Raw genomic sequence first — 14,815 nt, 5'->3', positions numbered from 1 at the left:
TCACAGGGCCAGCAGGCCGGGCAAAGCACCCCAGGCGACCCTCTCCCCAGCAATGCTTTCCAGCTCCTCCTAGGGGACCCCAAGGCGTTCCCAGGCCAGACAAAATATCTAATCCCCCCACCGTGTTCTGTGTCTGCCTTGTGGCCTCCTACCTTTGGGACGTGCCCAGAACACCTCCAACAGGAGGCACTCAGGAGGCATCTTGATCAGATGCCCGAACCACCTCAACTGACCCTTTTCCACGTGAAGGTGACGGCTCTACTCTGAGCTCCCTCCGGATGTCCAAGCTCCTTAACCCTGTCTCTAAGACTGAGCCCAGCCACCCTTCTGAGGAAACTCATTTTGGCCGCTTATATCCACGACGTCACTCTTTTGGTCACTACCCAGAGCTCATGACCATAGGCCATACTCCATTACTGTCATTCCTCAGCTGCAAGTATACTGCTACATGTAGCTACATGCTAACGTTACAGAAAGATGTAATCCTTTCTCCTTAAATTTCCAATCATATTACTGCTGGAACATGTCCAGCTGTAAATGAGAAGCTTGTTAGCTGTTTTTTGCCTTCAATGGTGAAGGTTGAGGTGCTGCAAAGACCTCATCCTATAGGGGGCGCACACTCTACAAGATGAGCTAGAGGTCACCCCTAGTTGCTGATTTTTTTTTACAGTATAAACTTCTGCCATACTTAGTTAGTCATTTCCTAGCTGCAAGTGCAATGCTACATATAGCTACATGTTAAGGAAACATATAATCTTGGTTACTGCAGTTGTTAGTTTCTCCCTAAATTTGGATCATATTCCTGGTGGAACATGCCTGATAGTGTTTTAGAGCTTTTTCTGGAGATTTTTCACAATAGAAAGTGCCGCTATACTCCATTACAGTCATTCTTCTGCTACAAGTGCTAACGTCAGAGAAAGATGTAATATCGGTTGCTAATGTTATTTTTCCCTGATTTTCTGATCATTTTACCGCTGGAACATGTCTAGCTATGAATTAGGTGCTTTAATTTTTTGCCTTTCATGATAGTACAGCTCAAGACTGACAGGAAAAGTGGGAGAGAGAGGGGATGACATGCAACAAAGGGCTGTGTGCCGCAATCAAACATGAGCTACTGCAAAGGACTCAGCCTATATGGGGCACATACCCTACAAGGTGACGCTGCTACATGTAGCTACATGCTAATGTCCAGAAAACATGTAATCTCTGTTGCCGATGTTGTCATTTTTTTCCCAGTTTTGGATCATGTTCCTGCTGGAACACGTCTGGTTGTGAAGATTTTGGTTTTGGAGCTTTTAATGGTGATTTTAGAGGGTAGAAAGTGTGGCTATACTCCATTACTGTCATTCCCCAGGCTACAATGGCGCTAAGATGTGAATGACAAGGAAAGGGGCCTTAAAGAGAGAGGTGTTCAAACCAAGTGTCTCAGACAGAAGGTGAAAATAAGAGTTCCAGCAGACAGTTTGAGGAAAATTAAGTGTTTTTTTTTTTTTTTAACATTAAAGCATTTAACACGTTCTAGTAGAAACCCAAAATACAAGTACAAGCTGAAAATGATCCTAATAGATCCCTTTTGATAAACTCCAGTCCATTCAGAATTCTGCTCCTCCATCACTCCCACTCCTGTGACAACATCCCCCCTGTCCTAAAGCACCTCTCCTGGCTTTTTATCCCATCACAGATTCAAATGAAACTCCTTTTCACTCACAAAGCCCTGCATACCTACCTCCACCTACATCTCCCACCTTGTCCATCGCCACACTCCTTCCTGCAGCCTCCATTACTCTGATGCCAACCTCCCCATCATCTGCATTCAGATTCAAGCTCTGGACCTGCAGTGATGGAGTGTTCCTCATAGCTGCCCCTTCTTCTGAAACCCTCCTCCCAAACACATCAGGGCCTCTTTTAATGTTTGACATGCTGTGCTACTTCTTGCCTTTACTCTGCCTTTTATCAAACTTGTCATGTAAAGTGTCTTTGAGTGTGTAGGAAAGTACTCTATGAATAAAAAATGTGTCCAACCTGCTCTTGTGGCTAAAAGTGAGCAAATCCCTGAAGTAAGACTCCAAAATCATGTGGACAGTCTCCAAAAGGAGAGGAAAAAAATGATGTCCTCATACTTTTGGCCATTTAAAATCAGTGTAGTAGGAAATACCTTGTCACCAACACTTCTGAGGGGGCGGGTGCAGTGGGGCGGCATCGTGTCATCTGTGAGGTGGGTTGAAAACGACTGCGATGATTATGATGACAATAATAAGACAGTAAGAGAGAGGGACATCCTTCATGTCTGTCAGCTCGTGTGCATCAGAGGTGTGTTGATGGTTGCTGGGAGATGAAGGGGGCAGTGTGCAGTAGGGACCTCATCCTTGTGATGACCAAGCAGCTTTCTCCTTCTTTCATGTTGTGAGGCCCTCTCAGCATTTGTCTCTTCTCTGATTAGCATTCCCAGGCCCCGGCTGACTCCCCCCATAAATCTAATAGTGGTCGTGAGTGTGAGTCATTGACTCGGTAAAGCTGCTGAACATGTCGTTATTGCTAACCCCACAAACATAGGGGAGGGGGAGGGAGTCAGAGGAGGGATTGAGGAGGATAAAAATAACTTAAATGGGTATCAAAGGGAGATGACAAAAAAATGTACTTGTTTGAGTGTGTAGTGTCAATGTCTGTCTTGTTCTTTATATTGTAACATCAGTACTGACGATATAGCGGTGTAAAGGCGTGTCATTTACAGAGGGTACACACGGGGCATGTCCCCTGCACTTTTTTCATGAGGTGGTATTTGACCACTTGACACTGGGATGGGAATGTAGTTTGGTCAGACCACTCTGGATTAGAGTATTAGAAATCGGTTGCAGATATCAAACATATCCAAGTGTGCATTCTCTAATATTGTGGGTCTAATAACTGTCTGTCGAGTTATTCTGAGACACTGGAAGACGACAAAGGCCCCAGAATTGAGAGAATGGGTTAATGCAATGGTGGAAATATGAGTGTATCTTATGAATGTATGCTCAGTAGAATAAATGGCTTAGGCTTATCTTCTATCAAAATAGAAGATAAGCCTACGTAATTATGACCCTCTAGAGTGATGTACAAGGACATATGTGACATGTTTTTGTTTGTTGGTTTGTTTCTCTTCCTTCTTTCCTTCTAGAGTCCACCTCCATAGTATAGAAAATATGTGCTTTGTATTCTTGTATGCCTGCAAAATAATACATGTATGCCATGTACTAAGCCTTTCAAACCAATAATAACTTGAATTATAAAAAATTAAATATATTTTTCATATGTCTCAAAGTGTAAAAGATTTATTTTATGCAGTTTGTTTAATATTCACGTATTTTCGCTCTGTTTTACAGGTTTTAAAACTTGCTCCACCATAATTGTTTCTGTGCAGAGTTTCTGAATCAATGTGACGGTCCTTTTTTCAATCCTTTACTTTCTCTGTATGATAACAAAAATATAATTTCTGAACAAGCTGCAGGGGTGATGTAGCAGACTAAAATGTAATTCTGTTCCTCTGTTCTTTTCGAATCACACATAGAGCTTGTGTGTATATGTGTGGCTGCTCTGACAGAAGGATAATAATGATATAAAAAACAAGACACACCTGATGCAAAACTATTGTGGCAGATCAGCGCTACAGCGATAGTTTTGGCTCGCCAGAAGCCAGTGGAGTGGCTGCAGAGCTCCTTGGCTGGCTGCCAGGCGTCAGGGTGTTTTGCGGCACTTTACGCTTCTTGTCTAAACCCTCACGTTCTCACCCAGATGGGCCCTCAGGTACTGACATTTGGCACTGATGGATTTAACGTGAATTGGCTCTCTGTAATACCAAATAATTCAGGCAGTACCCTTGAAAATAGAGTTTGGTGCCCAACCCCAGCCAACATACCATCATATATGTCTTTGAGTAAAAGTAACTTTGTTTAAAAGAAATACATCCCATCTTTAGAGTAGTTTTATTCTGCACTTTTTTGCCTTTGGGTTGGGTCAATATATTGATCAGTTTAATCACTTTTTGCTGGATTTTTTTTTTTTTTTTTTGTACACCTCAAGGGGAAATATTAAAATTATGAAAAAACATGATTTTGTTTAGTTCTCAGAAAAGCTGAAAAGAGAGTGAATTAGGAGGGGGGTGCATTTAATTTTGGGGCCTGGAAAAAGGACAGTGGTGTAAAGTGCCACAGGGCGACACGTCCAGGAGTGCTGATGAGTGTCTCGCCGCCGCCAGAGTGGGGTTGTACATTGAAAACAATAGGGTGTAGCGTTCGCCAACAGTGTGTTTCAGGCTGCCTGAAAAACTGAAGCCCTCATGATTTGTGTCTGTACTAACTGTCCCACCAATACCTTTGACATCAAATTTCCAACCTTGACAGTATGGCATATGATAAAGATGTTGCGACAAGTAAAGGTGAATATTTATCTCCTTGTTTCTGCCCACAGGAACTCCACGTACTGCATGAAGGTGTCCATGTCTCTGACCGTGGCGGAGAATGACACAAACCTGTGCTACAACTCCAACATGAGACTAGCCGAGAAGGCTGAGCTCAGCAAGAGTAAAGACATCCTCTGTCCTGACATAGACGACTATGTCGAACCTGGCAAAGAGCCGGACATCACCTGGTTCAAGGTGAGCTCACTCTCTGACTGAGCGTGTTTATGATTCTGTTGTTTTATTGATCTGTGCTGCTGTGTGATTTGTGTATCATTTATGCACTTGCCTCAAGGTTCATTTATGTTTTTGTTGCCTGCGTGTGTGTGTCTAGAATATTTGTTATTTTCTAGGGAAAAGTAATAAGGAAGGCATCTGTCTTTGTGAGTATACAAGCGAGAAATATTCTTGAATGGTCCATTGGTTTGTTTTCATCTAATTTCTTGGCTGTTTATGTTTAAAAGCCTTGTTGGAAACGTGGTTCCAGATCACTTAGGCAGATTATGTACGGATGCAAATGATCACGATGAATTACATAAGAGTAATTCATCTAAAGGGAGCAGGGGCTGAGCAGAGGGCGGCCTCTGAGATGGCTTTTATAATGAACACAGAAGTTGTGCAAGGAGAAAATTGTGCGATGTCACTCTCTGCCCTGCGGAATGAGTGGATGCCCTCCAAATGCTCCTTGCCCGTGATCTTTATTCAGCATGCACCTTCCCGTCTCTCACCTGGGTTCTTGCCTTTCCCAGGTCAGGCATGGCCTGCGGACAACAAAGTGCATCCCGGCGAAGGGCTCAGGCCAGACTAATCACAGGCAGATCAGCAGTGGATTAGCTGGCTGGGCTCGACCTCTAGGTTTTTCCAGAATTCAATTACGGTCTGGGTAATGACTGGGAGTGCTGGAACCCAGAGTTATTTGGACCACTGCGGAGCCACAGTGATTGAATTCAAAGGTTGCCGGGAGCGATGGTGGAATAGAATCCGCCGAGCCACCGTTGTCCCTGCCAGAGCGCTGAGGGTCTGCAGAGAGGATCGTGTCATGGAGACACTTATTGTGCCTGCACACACACATATATTCACACATGCTCACAGACGCAGCGCAAACACACTTATTTTGCCAGCAGAGACCAGTGTAAATAACATTCCCCGTCCTCTGTGGCTCGACTGGAGTATTGAATGGAGAATATTTAGTTCTGTGCAATAAATCTTGATCAGATAAGTAGGATAATGGCCAAGCTTTATCGTTTTACTGTATGGAGGTTTTATGTCGGAGTGCCAAGCTATGCATCCCCACCACTTCATCCACTCTCTTAACACTCAGTGACGTTGGGAAGTTTTTATGTCCGGCTCAGACCACTTGAAATCTTATGGATCTAATTCATTATGAGGCAGAGGGAAGGTCTTAAATTTCATAATGTCAAGCTTGGGCAGAATATTTAATTCCTGACCATGTGCAGCACACTTCCCATCTGTCGACTGCCAGTCGTTTTGTATTCCTCCCCTCCAGTCATTCATCAATAGTAAGCTTCGGGGCGAAGTTTTAAGTTTGACCTGCCTGTCCTTCTCTAACGTACAGGAGTGCCGTCCAAAGCAGTGGCGTGCCAGTATCATCCAGAAGAGAGACATCCTGTCTATCCAGGAGGTAAAGGAAGATGACATTGGGAATTACACCTGTGAAGTCCAGTATGGTGGCTTCGTGGTCAGAAGGACGACTGAACTCACAGTCACCGGTAAGTCTTCAGGAGAAGCAAGGGGGAAAAAAAGATGAAAGTGTGTTTTTGTTGAAGGTCTGGGGCGTTGATTTTTACAAACTCTGCTGTTAGTGTTGGGGGAATCAATAGAGGAGCAATTCTAACAGTTGCAGGCGGTTGAAGAAAAGGAATGAATGGTAACAAATACACACACTTATACACACAAACACACACACCACTGAGCACTGCAGCGATGTCCTGCTGCTGTGTTAATTGCTGGGGGAGGTTGAATGCTGTGGCCTGGCCTCTATCCCTTCTTCTAACTCAGCACTTTCCAGCCAACCAAGCGGTGTTGAAATATTTAAGGCTATAGGCTAAACCCCTTCACACAGAGAGCTAAAGAGCCAGGACCAAGGTCAGGAGATTTACAGTTCTCTTACCCTGCTCCTCTCTGTTTCTATCCATCTCTCCCTCCCTCTCTATCTCGTTGCCTTGCACAGCTGCAAGGTGAGCACATGGCAAATAAATGCATTCATTTGTTCTCTCTCGGCGTGAGCGTGCTGCAGGGTGAGACATAGGGATCGGTTGCTCAGAGCACTGCTAGGTCAACCGCCTCTGATTTAGGTTGATGAAAAGGTCAAACCCAGTTTTTTCCCCCATCTCCTTTACTTTCTCTCAAACTAGTCTAGCTAGTCCCACCCAATGTATTCTGGTGTACATCTGTTTGGCGCTACCTGTCAGTAGCATCCCAGCATACAAATGAAAACTTAAAATGGTGGTTTTGCCCAGTGACGCTGTAGTGAATTAAATGAGCTTTGCCTGACCTCCAATTTGCTGTAATTAAATGGCAATCAGCAACATGAACAAATGTTTTAAAAGCCTCAATTTTTTAGAAACCTCATTTGTGCCCCCACTGCATCAGTTTAGTGCTGCTTAGGATGATGTGCAGTGTAGATATACAACCCAGTCACCAGAATAAATGTTGGCATTGTTCATTTCTGCAAACCACAGATATGGAACATTTGTGCTTTTCATATCCAAAAAAATATGTTACACTTTTACATTTCTTTCCATTTCAATTTTCAGTTTTACATTGTGACAATTCTGTGGTTAACATCATCTTTTGGTGTAAAATGTATGCTTTTGTCGCTGAAACTTGGCTAAAAATGGCCCAAAATATACCAGCTTTTCTCGCTGCAAACACAGCTGGACATGTCCCAAGCTCTTGTTAAAAAAATATTAGCTTTTGACCCAGTGCTGAAAGTAGTTATACAATCCTACATGTCAGAATGAAACAAAGGTATTACATTCAGACTATATAAGAGTTTTATGTTAATTCTCCAGAGTACCTTAGGTAAACGGAAAAATGAGGGTCATTTTGAGATTTCAAGGGAGTAATGATATAGTGACTGCAGCTTTCAATGGAAGTGCACTAATTCATATACATGTACATGGAGAGAATTTGGTTGGAAACGTTTAATTAGATTCTTCATTACCCCCAAAGCAGAAAGCACACACTACAGAGAGACTCCCAAGTGCTGGAGATTGTGCGGGAGCCAGGATGCAAATCACTGGCATATATTTTGGGAGTGCCCTGTAATAAGACAGTTTTGGTCCAAGATGCACAATATTAGACAGTATTTCAACATAAGAAATACTTACAGCTGAAAATAAAATAAAATAGCTGATTTTCAAGCTGGACATTTCAACAAATACCTATTTTGTGTTCTGATATCTGCTGGAAAACTATTACAAGACATTGGCTGCTTTCTGACCCCCCCATAATAGAAGAATGTGCAGATAGAGTTAATAAAATATACATAATGGAAAAAATGATCCTCTCACTTCGTCTACAGATGAATAGATTTACAAATATATGGTTAAACAGGATCCCACAAATTAATAGATCCCTTAAAGAACACCTGGATTCTTAACCAACTAAAAATAATGTACTGGAATGTCTGCCAAGTTGATAATGTGTACATACACGTATACATCCCTTTTTCACAATGTAAAGTACTTGAAGAAAACTTTATAGGATACACACTTTTTTAAAGAGGATAATGAGGAAAAAAGGTCTTAAGTCACGTTGTTTAAATTGCTGTAAACCAACAATACTCTTTGTATCTGCAAGTATGTAAGTTGTTCTGGTTGGTTGTGTTCTTCCAATTAACCTTTTAATAAGAAATAAAACATATGACCTTTTGTTGCTGCAAACATGGCTGAAAATGGCTCGGGAAAAAAATCTGGTTTTGTAGCTGCAAAAACAGTTGAACACATCCCAAACTATTGTAAAAAATACTCGCTGTTACCTCTACAAACGTGACTGGAAATGTCCTGAACTCTTTTTTAAAAATACCCCCTCTTGTTGCTGCTAAAGACCCATTTATGCTCAACGTTAAATACGGATCCAGATACAGACGGAGCCTTCTGCTCCGTGCTCTGCGTTCATTTCGTCCGTATTTCTGCACGTTTCCATAAAGCTTACGGATATGGGCCAAACGGAGCAGTACCACCGGGAACCGTGGGGGCAGTGTTGCTGTCACTACCCGATACGTAGCTCTAGTGAGACACGAAGAGGTAATAACAATTCAATTTCTTTCATCGGCAGCACTAGAGAAAAGAATTCTCCGTCCTCCAGTCGCAATGTATGTAACCGCTTCACCGACCACTGCCTCCTACAATGCTGCCCCTTTTTTTTTTTCTTTTATGCAAGAGGTACATTATCAATATCTCCTCCACAGTCGCCATGTTTGTTTGGACGTATAAATTTTCGTACGTAAAGGGAGCATAAATGGGCCTTTACATGGCTGTACATCTTCCAAATTCTTGTTAACCCTTTGAAACCTGAGCAAATTTGCTTGATTTATTTGAAAAACATGGGAAGAAGGTAACGAGCAGCGGACGAAGAAATGACCCAAAAAAGATTGCAAGAAAATTAGTAAAAAAGAAAAAGGAAGAAGAAAAGAAAGAAACGAAAGAAAGTTAAAAGCAAGCGATCAAATACAGTTTTTTTTTTTGTAGTCTTTCTTTTAAATAATTTTCTAAATCTATTATTTTTTTGTGGTTTGTGGAACACTTCTTACCAAGTTGCTCATTGCCTTTTTTTCCCAGTGTTTTTGAAAGAAATTGCACCAATTTGCTCAAGGCTCAAAGGTTTAAATAATTGCAAAAGGCGTCTGAAAGCAACACAAGAAAAGTAATGTCACTACAGGTTTCAAAGGGTTAAAAAATATGCGCTTTTAGGTGCTGCAAACACAACTAGGCACTTCCCAAGCTCTTGTTAACACAGTTGAACATATCTCAAATGCTTTTTAAAAAACTCTCACTGTTGTCGCTACAAACATGGCTTGACATCTTCTAAACTCTGGTTAAAAAATATTCGCTTTGGTCGCTGCAAATGCGGCTGGAAATTTCCCAACCTGTTGTTAAAAATGACATGCTTTTGAATGGTAGCATGCTCCTATCTGATGTTTGGCAGCTGTTTCACTTCGGTGTCTCACCATCCACCATCCCCTCTTCCTCCTAGTGAAAAAATACACATGTAATCTGAATTGCATCATACTTATAAAACGACAAATGTAACATACTCATGGTTTGCAGAAACGTACAATGCCAACATTTTATTCCAGCGGCTGGGCTGTGAAATATATAATCGAGATTGATGGATTAAAGGCAGAAAGCTCAGAAAGGCCTGGTTGCTTGGTTATTGCATCACGTTGGATGAGTGGTTTTACATCGAAACCATAACAACTTGGTTTTGCCCAAGCTGCTATGATGTTCGTGTGTTTCCAACTAGGTACTGTCGTAAAGTTCTATTACAGGATGCATCAGCTCAGCGGGTGTCATAGTGCGTGTGTTAGTTCACACAGAAGTATTGTTAACACTTGATTGGTGTCCTGTGTGGTGTTTCTCTGCGTGGCTGGTCATTGCTCTTGTGTGATCGCAGTGTGGGAAACACAGGTTATTTCCTATCCGGCAAACTCTAGTGAGATACACACCTCCACATCAGCAGGCGTGTGTTATTGGATGAGGCTAAAACGCGAGGTGTGGCTTCCAGATTGGCTGTTCTCGTGATTGATGGGCCGGCATGTTATCCCCTGTGGGACCCAATAAATATGAGGCAGATATGAGGAGGAAGCTACACTAGGTTTCATTTTATCACCATTACCATCGCAGTGGAGTACTCCAAGCGCTCCGTGTGTCCATGCTTCCCTGTAAAGTACCTAAATTAGAAATTCCTGAGGACATGCATGGGTAACGTAATGCTGTATTCAGTGTGAGAGGCCACCAGCAGCAGGTCCATTAGATTCTTAACCAGTTTTGGGTCCTGCACCACACTTTAAAGGGTCAGTTCGCCCATTTCACAGACAAAAAAACACATTTTCCTCCTTCTACATGTATTGTCTGGTTTCATTTGCCCATGTTTTTAGATATATGCTGCTGAGCCATCTGGCATGTTCACAGTGGTGTTGTGAATCCGTGTTTAATGGATTTAATGTGGGCGACTGTGTGCTATACACTTTGTATGTCTGACGAATGAATGACACCCATGTTGGCCACATGCTGTATGTACTTTGGCTTTACCCTTGTGTGTTAGCCTGTCAGCATGACTTCAGTGTTCTATAATGATGGTGCTCATAAAGGCTTTATTGGGTTATAAATATACACAGTTCACATTAATGACACAAAGAGAAGGAAGGAGAGCGTGGAAAGAAGGGGAGCAAGGTGTATAAAGCAGCATGAAGACGGAGAAAGACAGCCTGGTAAAGTGAGAGACATTTTCCTCCCATATATGAGCCTGATGTGCCTGTATGCAGCGTAAGGTATGAATATCCAATAAACCTGGCTGAGTAATAGAAGCCAGAACAATAGCAACAGCAAGCTTTGGAGTTAATCAACCCTACGAACAAGAGTGAGTCAGAGACGGAAAAAAGAAAGAATTAAGTAATTTTAATCTTGATTTTTTTTTCATGCTCCAAACCTATTTTCCATTGTTCTGCGTTCTCACTGTTCTTATTAAACCAACCATAGGGTCTTGTATGCCTTTGCGTAACACCTGCATGCAGATGTATGCAGTATGAGCGTGCACTCCCATACAGCAGCACAGAAACACCCACACACTATCTGAGGTTCCTAGACGCATGTTTCCCATAATGAAACGTCAATATTTTATTTGACACCCAGGTTGTGATGTTCCACAGTTTCAGTGCAGCAGGTTGACGTGGGAATCCCACAATTGTTCCTCTTTTTCGCAGTACATGAAATAATTTACGTGGAGCACATCTCCAAAATGAAGACAACGCTGCGTGACCGACCCAGAGTCCCATATTCATTAGAAAACATGCAACCGGCAGAACACCCTCAATTACTATGTAGAGAAAATTATTTCTTTTTATTATTTTATTGGTGCAAAATCAACAGAAAACAGAACATGACAGGATATGTATTAGAGATGAACCGAGTGATAGACTGGTGAATGAAATTAGATGATTTTCGGCATGATCAGTCATGACTGTGGACCAACTGGTCTGTCTCAGATATAGCTGATCCTAAGCCGATCAGATTTACATGCAAGCGCTGCACAATGTCAAAAACAACAGCACAGAGAGTAACCAAGTGATGTCAGAGCCGCTGTATCCGGTTCTCAAAAGTTGTAATTTATTCCCATGCATGCTGCACATGGCACTCATCTTTGCCAGCCATCGTACAGGCGTTGGAAAATAAACTAGATCAGTGGTTCTGAATTGGTCTGGCCACAGGGTCCAGATTTCTCCTTAGTCATTAGTTCAAGTACAAATTTTAATATATTCAGCATCATACTTGCGTTCAGCCATGACGTCAAGCTAGTTTGCTGTCTCTGTCTGTTATTCACTCACTCTCAGGGTTCCTACGCAAGTATGGAAAGTATGGAAAAGTATTGAAATAAATTTGATGAATTTCCAGGTATTAAAAAGTATGAAAAATGAAAAATAAAGTATGGAAAAATATTTATGTTTCCAGACTATTACCACTGTTCTAAAATACTGTTTTCTAAAATAGAAAATTAGGTATTTCCTAAAATAATTTAATCAATCCAGATTGTGTTTTATGCCGGGCCAAGCACAGTTTGTGTGAGAGCAAACGTCTCAGAAAACATACCGCCTCTTTTACCTGATTGACAAGTGGTATGTCCAGTCCACTGCCCCATGACCCTCCTCCAGCTCCCCTGGTATCAAGTTTCACTCCAATACTGCACCTTCAACAAGAAGACGAGTTTCACGTGGTTCACAATGGGTAATGCAAGTTTTTGGATGAATGGCTTGACAATATCGTATATAAATACTGGTTGGCCAAGGATTCCCAATTCACACACAGAGCTAGATGCAAGCTTTGTGTGAAATCGTTTGACATCGCCAACATGGGGGAGAAGGCGATTCTGAGCCACATGAAAGGAAAAAACACCCGATGTCTCGTTACTGCATCGCTTGCACCCAGAGTCCCAACCTTTTTGCCTCAGCCCAGACATTGAACCTACCTGAGTTTTTACTTACATGCCATTATGATACTTGGCTACAATCGCCTATTAAGAATAATTAAATATGATGTGAAATATGATACACGGATATATTTACTCAGATGTTGCATATTCTCTAAAAAAAAAAAAAAAAAAAAACGCAGAGAAGTCTGGAAATTAGGGTATGGAAAAGTATGGAATTTTGAAATTCCAAATGTGTAGGAACCCTGCACTCTACAGCAGGAAACGGCCCTTCAAAATAAAAACTCTGTGGCGGAATTTGACTGAACTTCAAAAATAATGTGCATTTCTTACAAACTTGACATGTTTGCAAGTCACTTGCGGCCCATTCAGAGGACCCACGACCCACCAGTTGGGAACCACTAAACTAGAAAACATTCAGTGTCGGATATCACAAACCATGATATCCTCTGATTCCCCAAAACTTGGCTAAATCGTGGACAGTGCCATCAGCCAGGTGACTTTTTCCCCATATGCTGATCCGACAAAGCAGAGGACTCTGGCGTGAGAAGGAGTGGAGGTGTGTGCTTTACAGTGAATAAGGACTGGTGTGTTGGTGGGAATGTGAGGCGCTGTCCTGTTCCTGCTTTTCCATCTTGTAGAAGTCAGGATGTGTGGACAGCTAAATCATTCCACAACCAGAAACCTTGGATTACCAGAACTATGTAGAAACATGGATAGTTATAAAGCAGCAGCCAACGATGTAAGACGACGCAAAAAAAGGACTAAATGAAAGTGCACAAGTTAAAGGAGCTGATGGAATCAGATTTCACTGGAGTTGCACCTTGTATAATTCCACATGACGTTTGATTGATTGATATCATGTCTGCATTATTTACTATTTCAAGCCAAGTTTCTGGTGGCTTTAAATAAAGGTTCCAAATTTTGTGTATGCTGTCAATTATACTTGTTAGAAAGAATAGTATATACTTAAAACATAGTGAACCAAACAAGGGTAAAATAACGGTCATAAAAATTCTAATATTAAGATTTTGCAGTTGCTGACACTTAAATTTATCTGCGATCAGGAGAGACTCGTTCTGAGAGAAAAGAATATTTATTTACATGTGCACATAAGTATGAGAAATGTGAAAAGTCTCCGGCGATTAGACCCCATGGTGATGTCACCTGTTCCAGGAGGAGGTGAAGTCATAGTAGATTAGGGAACCCAACCCCTGTGGAGTCTAGACGCCGGTGGTGGTGATGAGATGAAGAGGGAGCTGAGGATCTGGATGTGAAAAGGAGTGGGCTTTTGATGAGCTCATCCTGGGCTCTGCATAAGGTGACTGAAGGTGAACAGGGTGGAGCAGGGCACCTAAAATGACAGCTGACAGGAGCAGAGAGGAGAAAGTTTGGCAGCAGCGACATGAATGGCTGAAGGAGATCATGGCAAAGTTTGATTGATTGATTGAACCAGGAGAGGGGACACCCATAGTCTGGTTGGCGGAGGTGGTGGGAGTGGGATAAAGAAAGTCGTCCTGATTGAACTTACGCTGAGCTTCATATAATTAGTGTTGTAAGGAAAATCTGTTAAATATGGAAGAAAGACAGAAAAAGAAAAGGAGAAAATAATAATATTCAATAATGCAAAATAAGTAGATGATAACAAGGGAGTAGTGAAAAAAAAAAGAAATCAAATAAATGATTTATTTTACAGCATCATAATACAATAGGTGCCTATCATCATTCTGTGTCATCAGCTATGCAGCTTCTGGCTGCCTCTACATTATTAAAGCATTTTGCCTTATTACCATAGCAGTGGGGCACCTCCTCTTTAAAGCTGTAGTATCCTGGTAGAATTAGATTAGCTCGCTCCAACCATAGGCTCATTTCCTTTAATAAAACCTACACCATCATCCCCTCAAGTGGGCGTGAGATTATCTACATTTTATCACATCCTGTAAAAAACCGACATGGCCTGGACGGCAAGCATTAAAGACCAAACTATGCCTAAGCTGCGAGCGCTAATGTTGTAGTTTATTTGATAGTCCAAGAGGATGGAGGAGGTCATTAAGTTTAACTGATCTTAAATATAATGCAATAGACGCTGGCCTTTGCTGTGACCCTGCCTCGCTGCAGAGTGTGTGTGTGTGTGTGTGTGTGTGTGTGTGTGTGTGTGTCTACTGCTCTGACCCTGCTGCACCATGTAACAGCCTCTATTAGATGCAAAAGAAG

The 14,815-nt window shown here is 41.9% G+C and overlaps 1 protein-coding gene across 5 annotated transcripts in view; it reads left to right on the top strand.

The window, feature by feature from the left end:
• Nucleotides 1–14,815, top strand: part of il1rapl1a (interleukin 1 receptor accessory protein-like 1a) — a 277,412-nt gene that overhangs the window by 120,591 nt on the left and 142,006 nt on the right. For all 5 annotated transcript variants that reach the window (XM_033618136.2, XM_033618134.2, XM_033618135.2 and 2 more), the window contains exons 4-5: nt 4,444–4,630; nt 6,009–6,162. In XM_033618136.2, coding sequence (XP_033474027.1) covers nt 4,444–4,630; nt 6,009–6,162 — 341 coding nt within the window. The remainder of the gene's footprint in view (nt 1–4,443; nt 4,631–6,008; nt 6,163–14,815) is intronic.

Source organism: Epinephelus lanceolatus, chromosome 14 (assembly GCF_041903045.1).
Source record: "Epinephelus lanceolatus isolate andai-2023 chromosome 14, ASM4190304v1, whole genome shotgun sequence".
Lineage (NCBI taxonomy): Eukaryota > Metazoa > Chordata > Actinopteri > Perciformes > Serranidae > Epinephelus > Epinephelus lanceolatus.
This window is presented reverse-complemented; position numbering and strand designations above follow the sequence as displayed.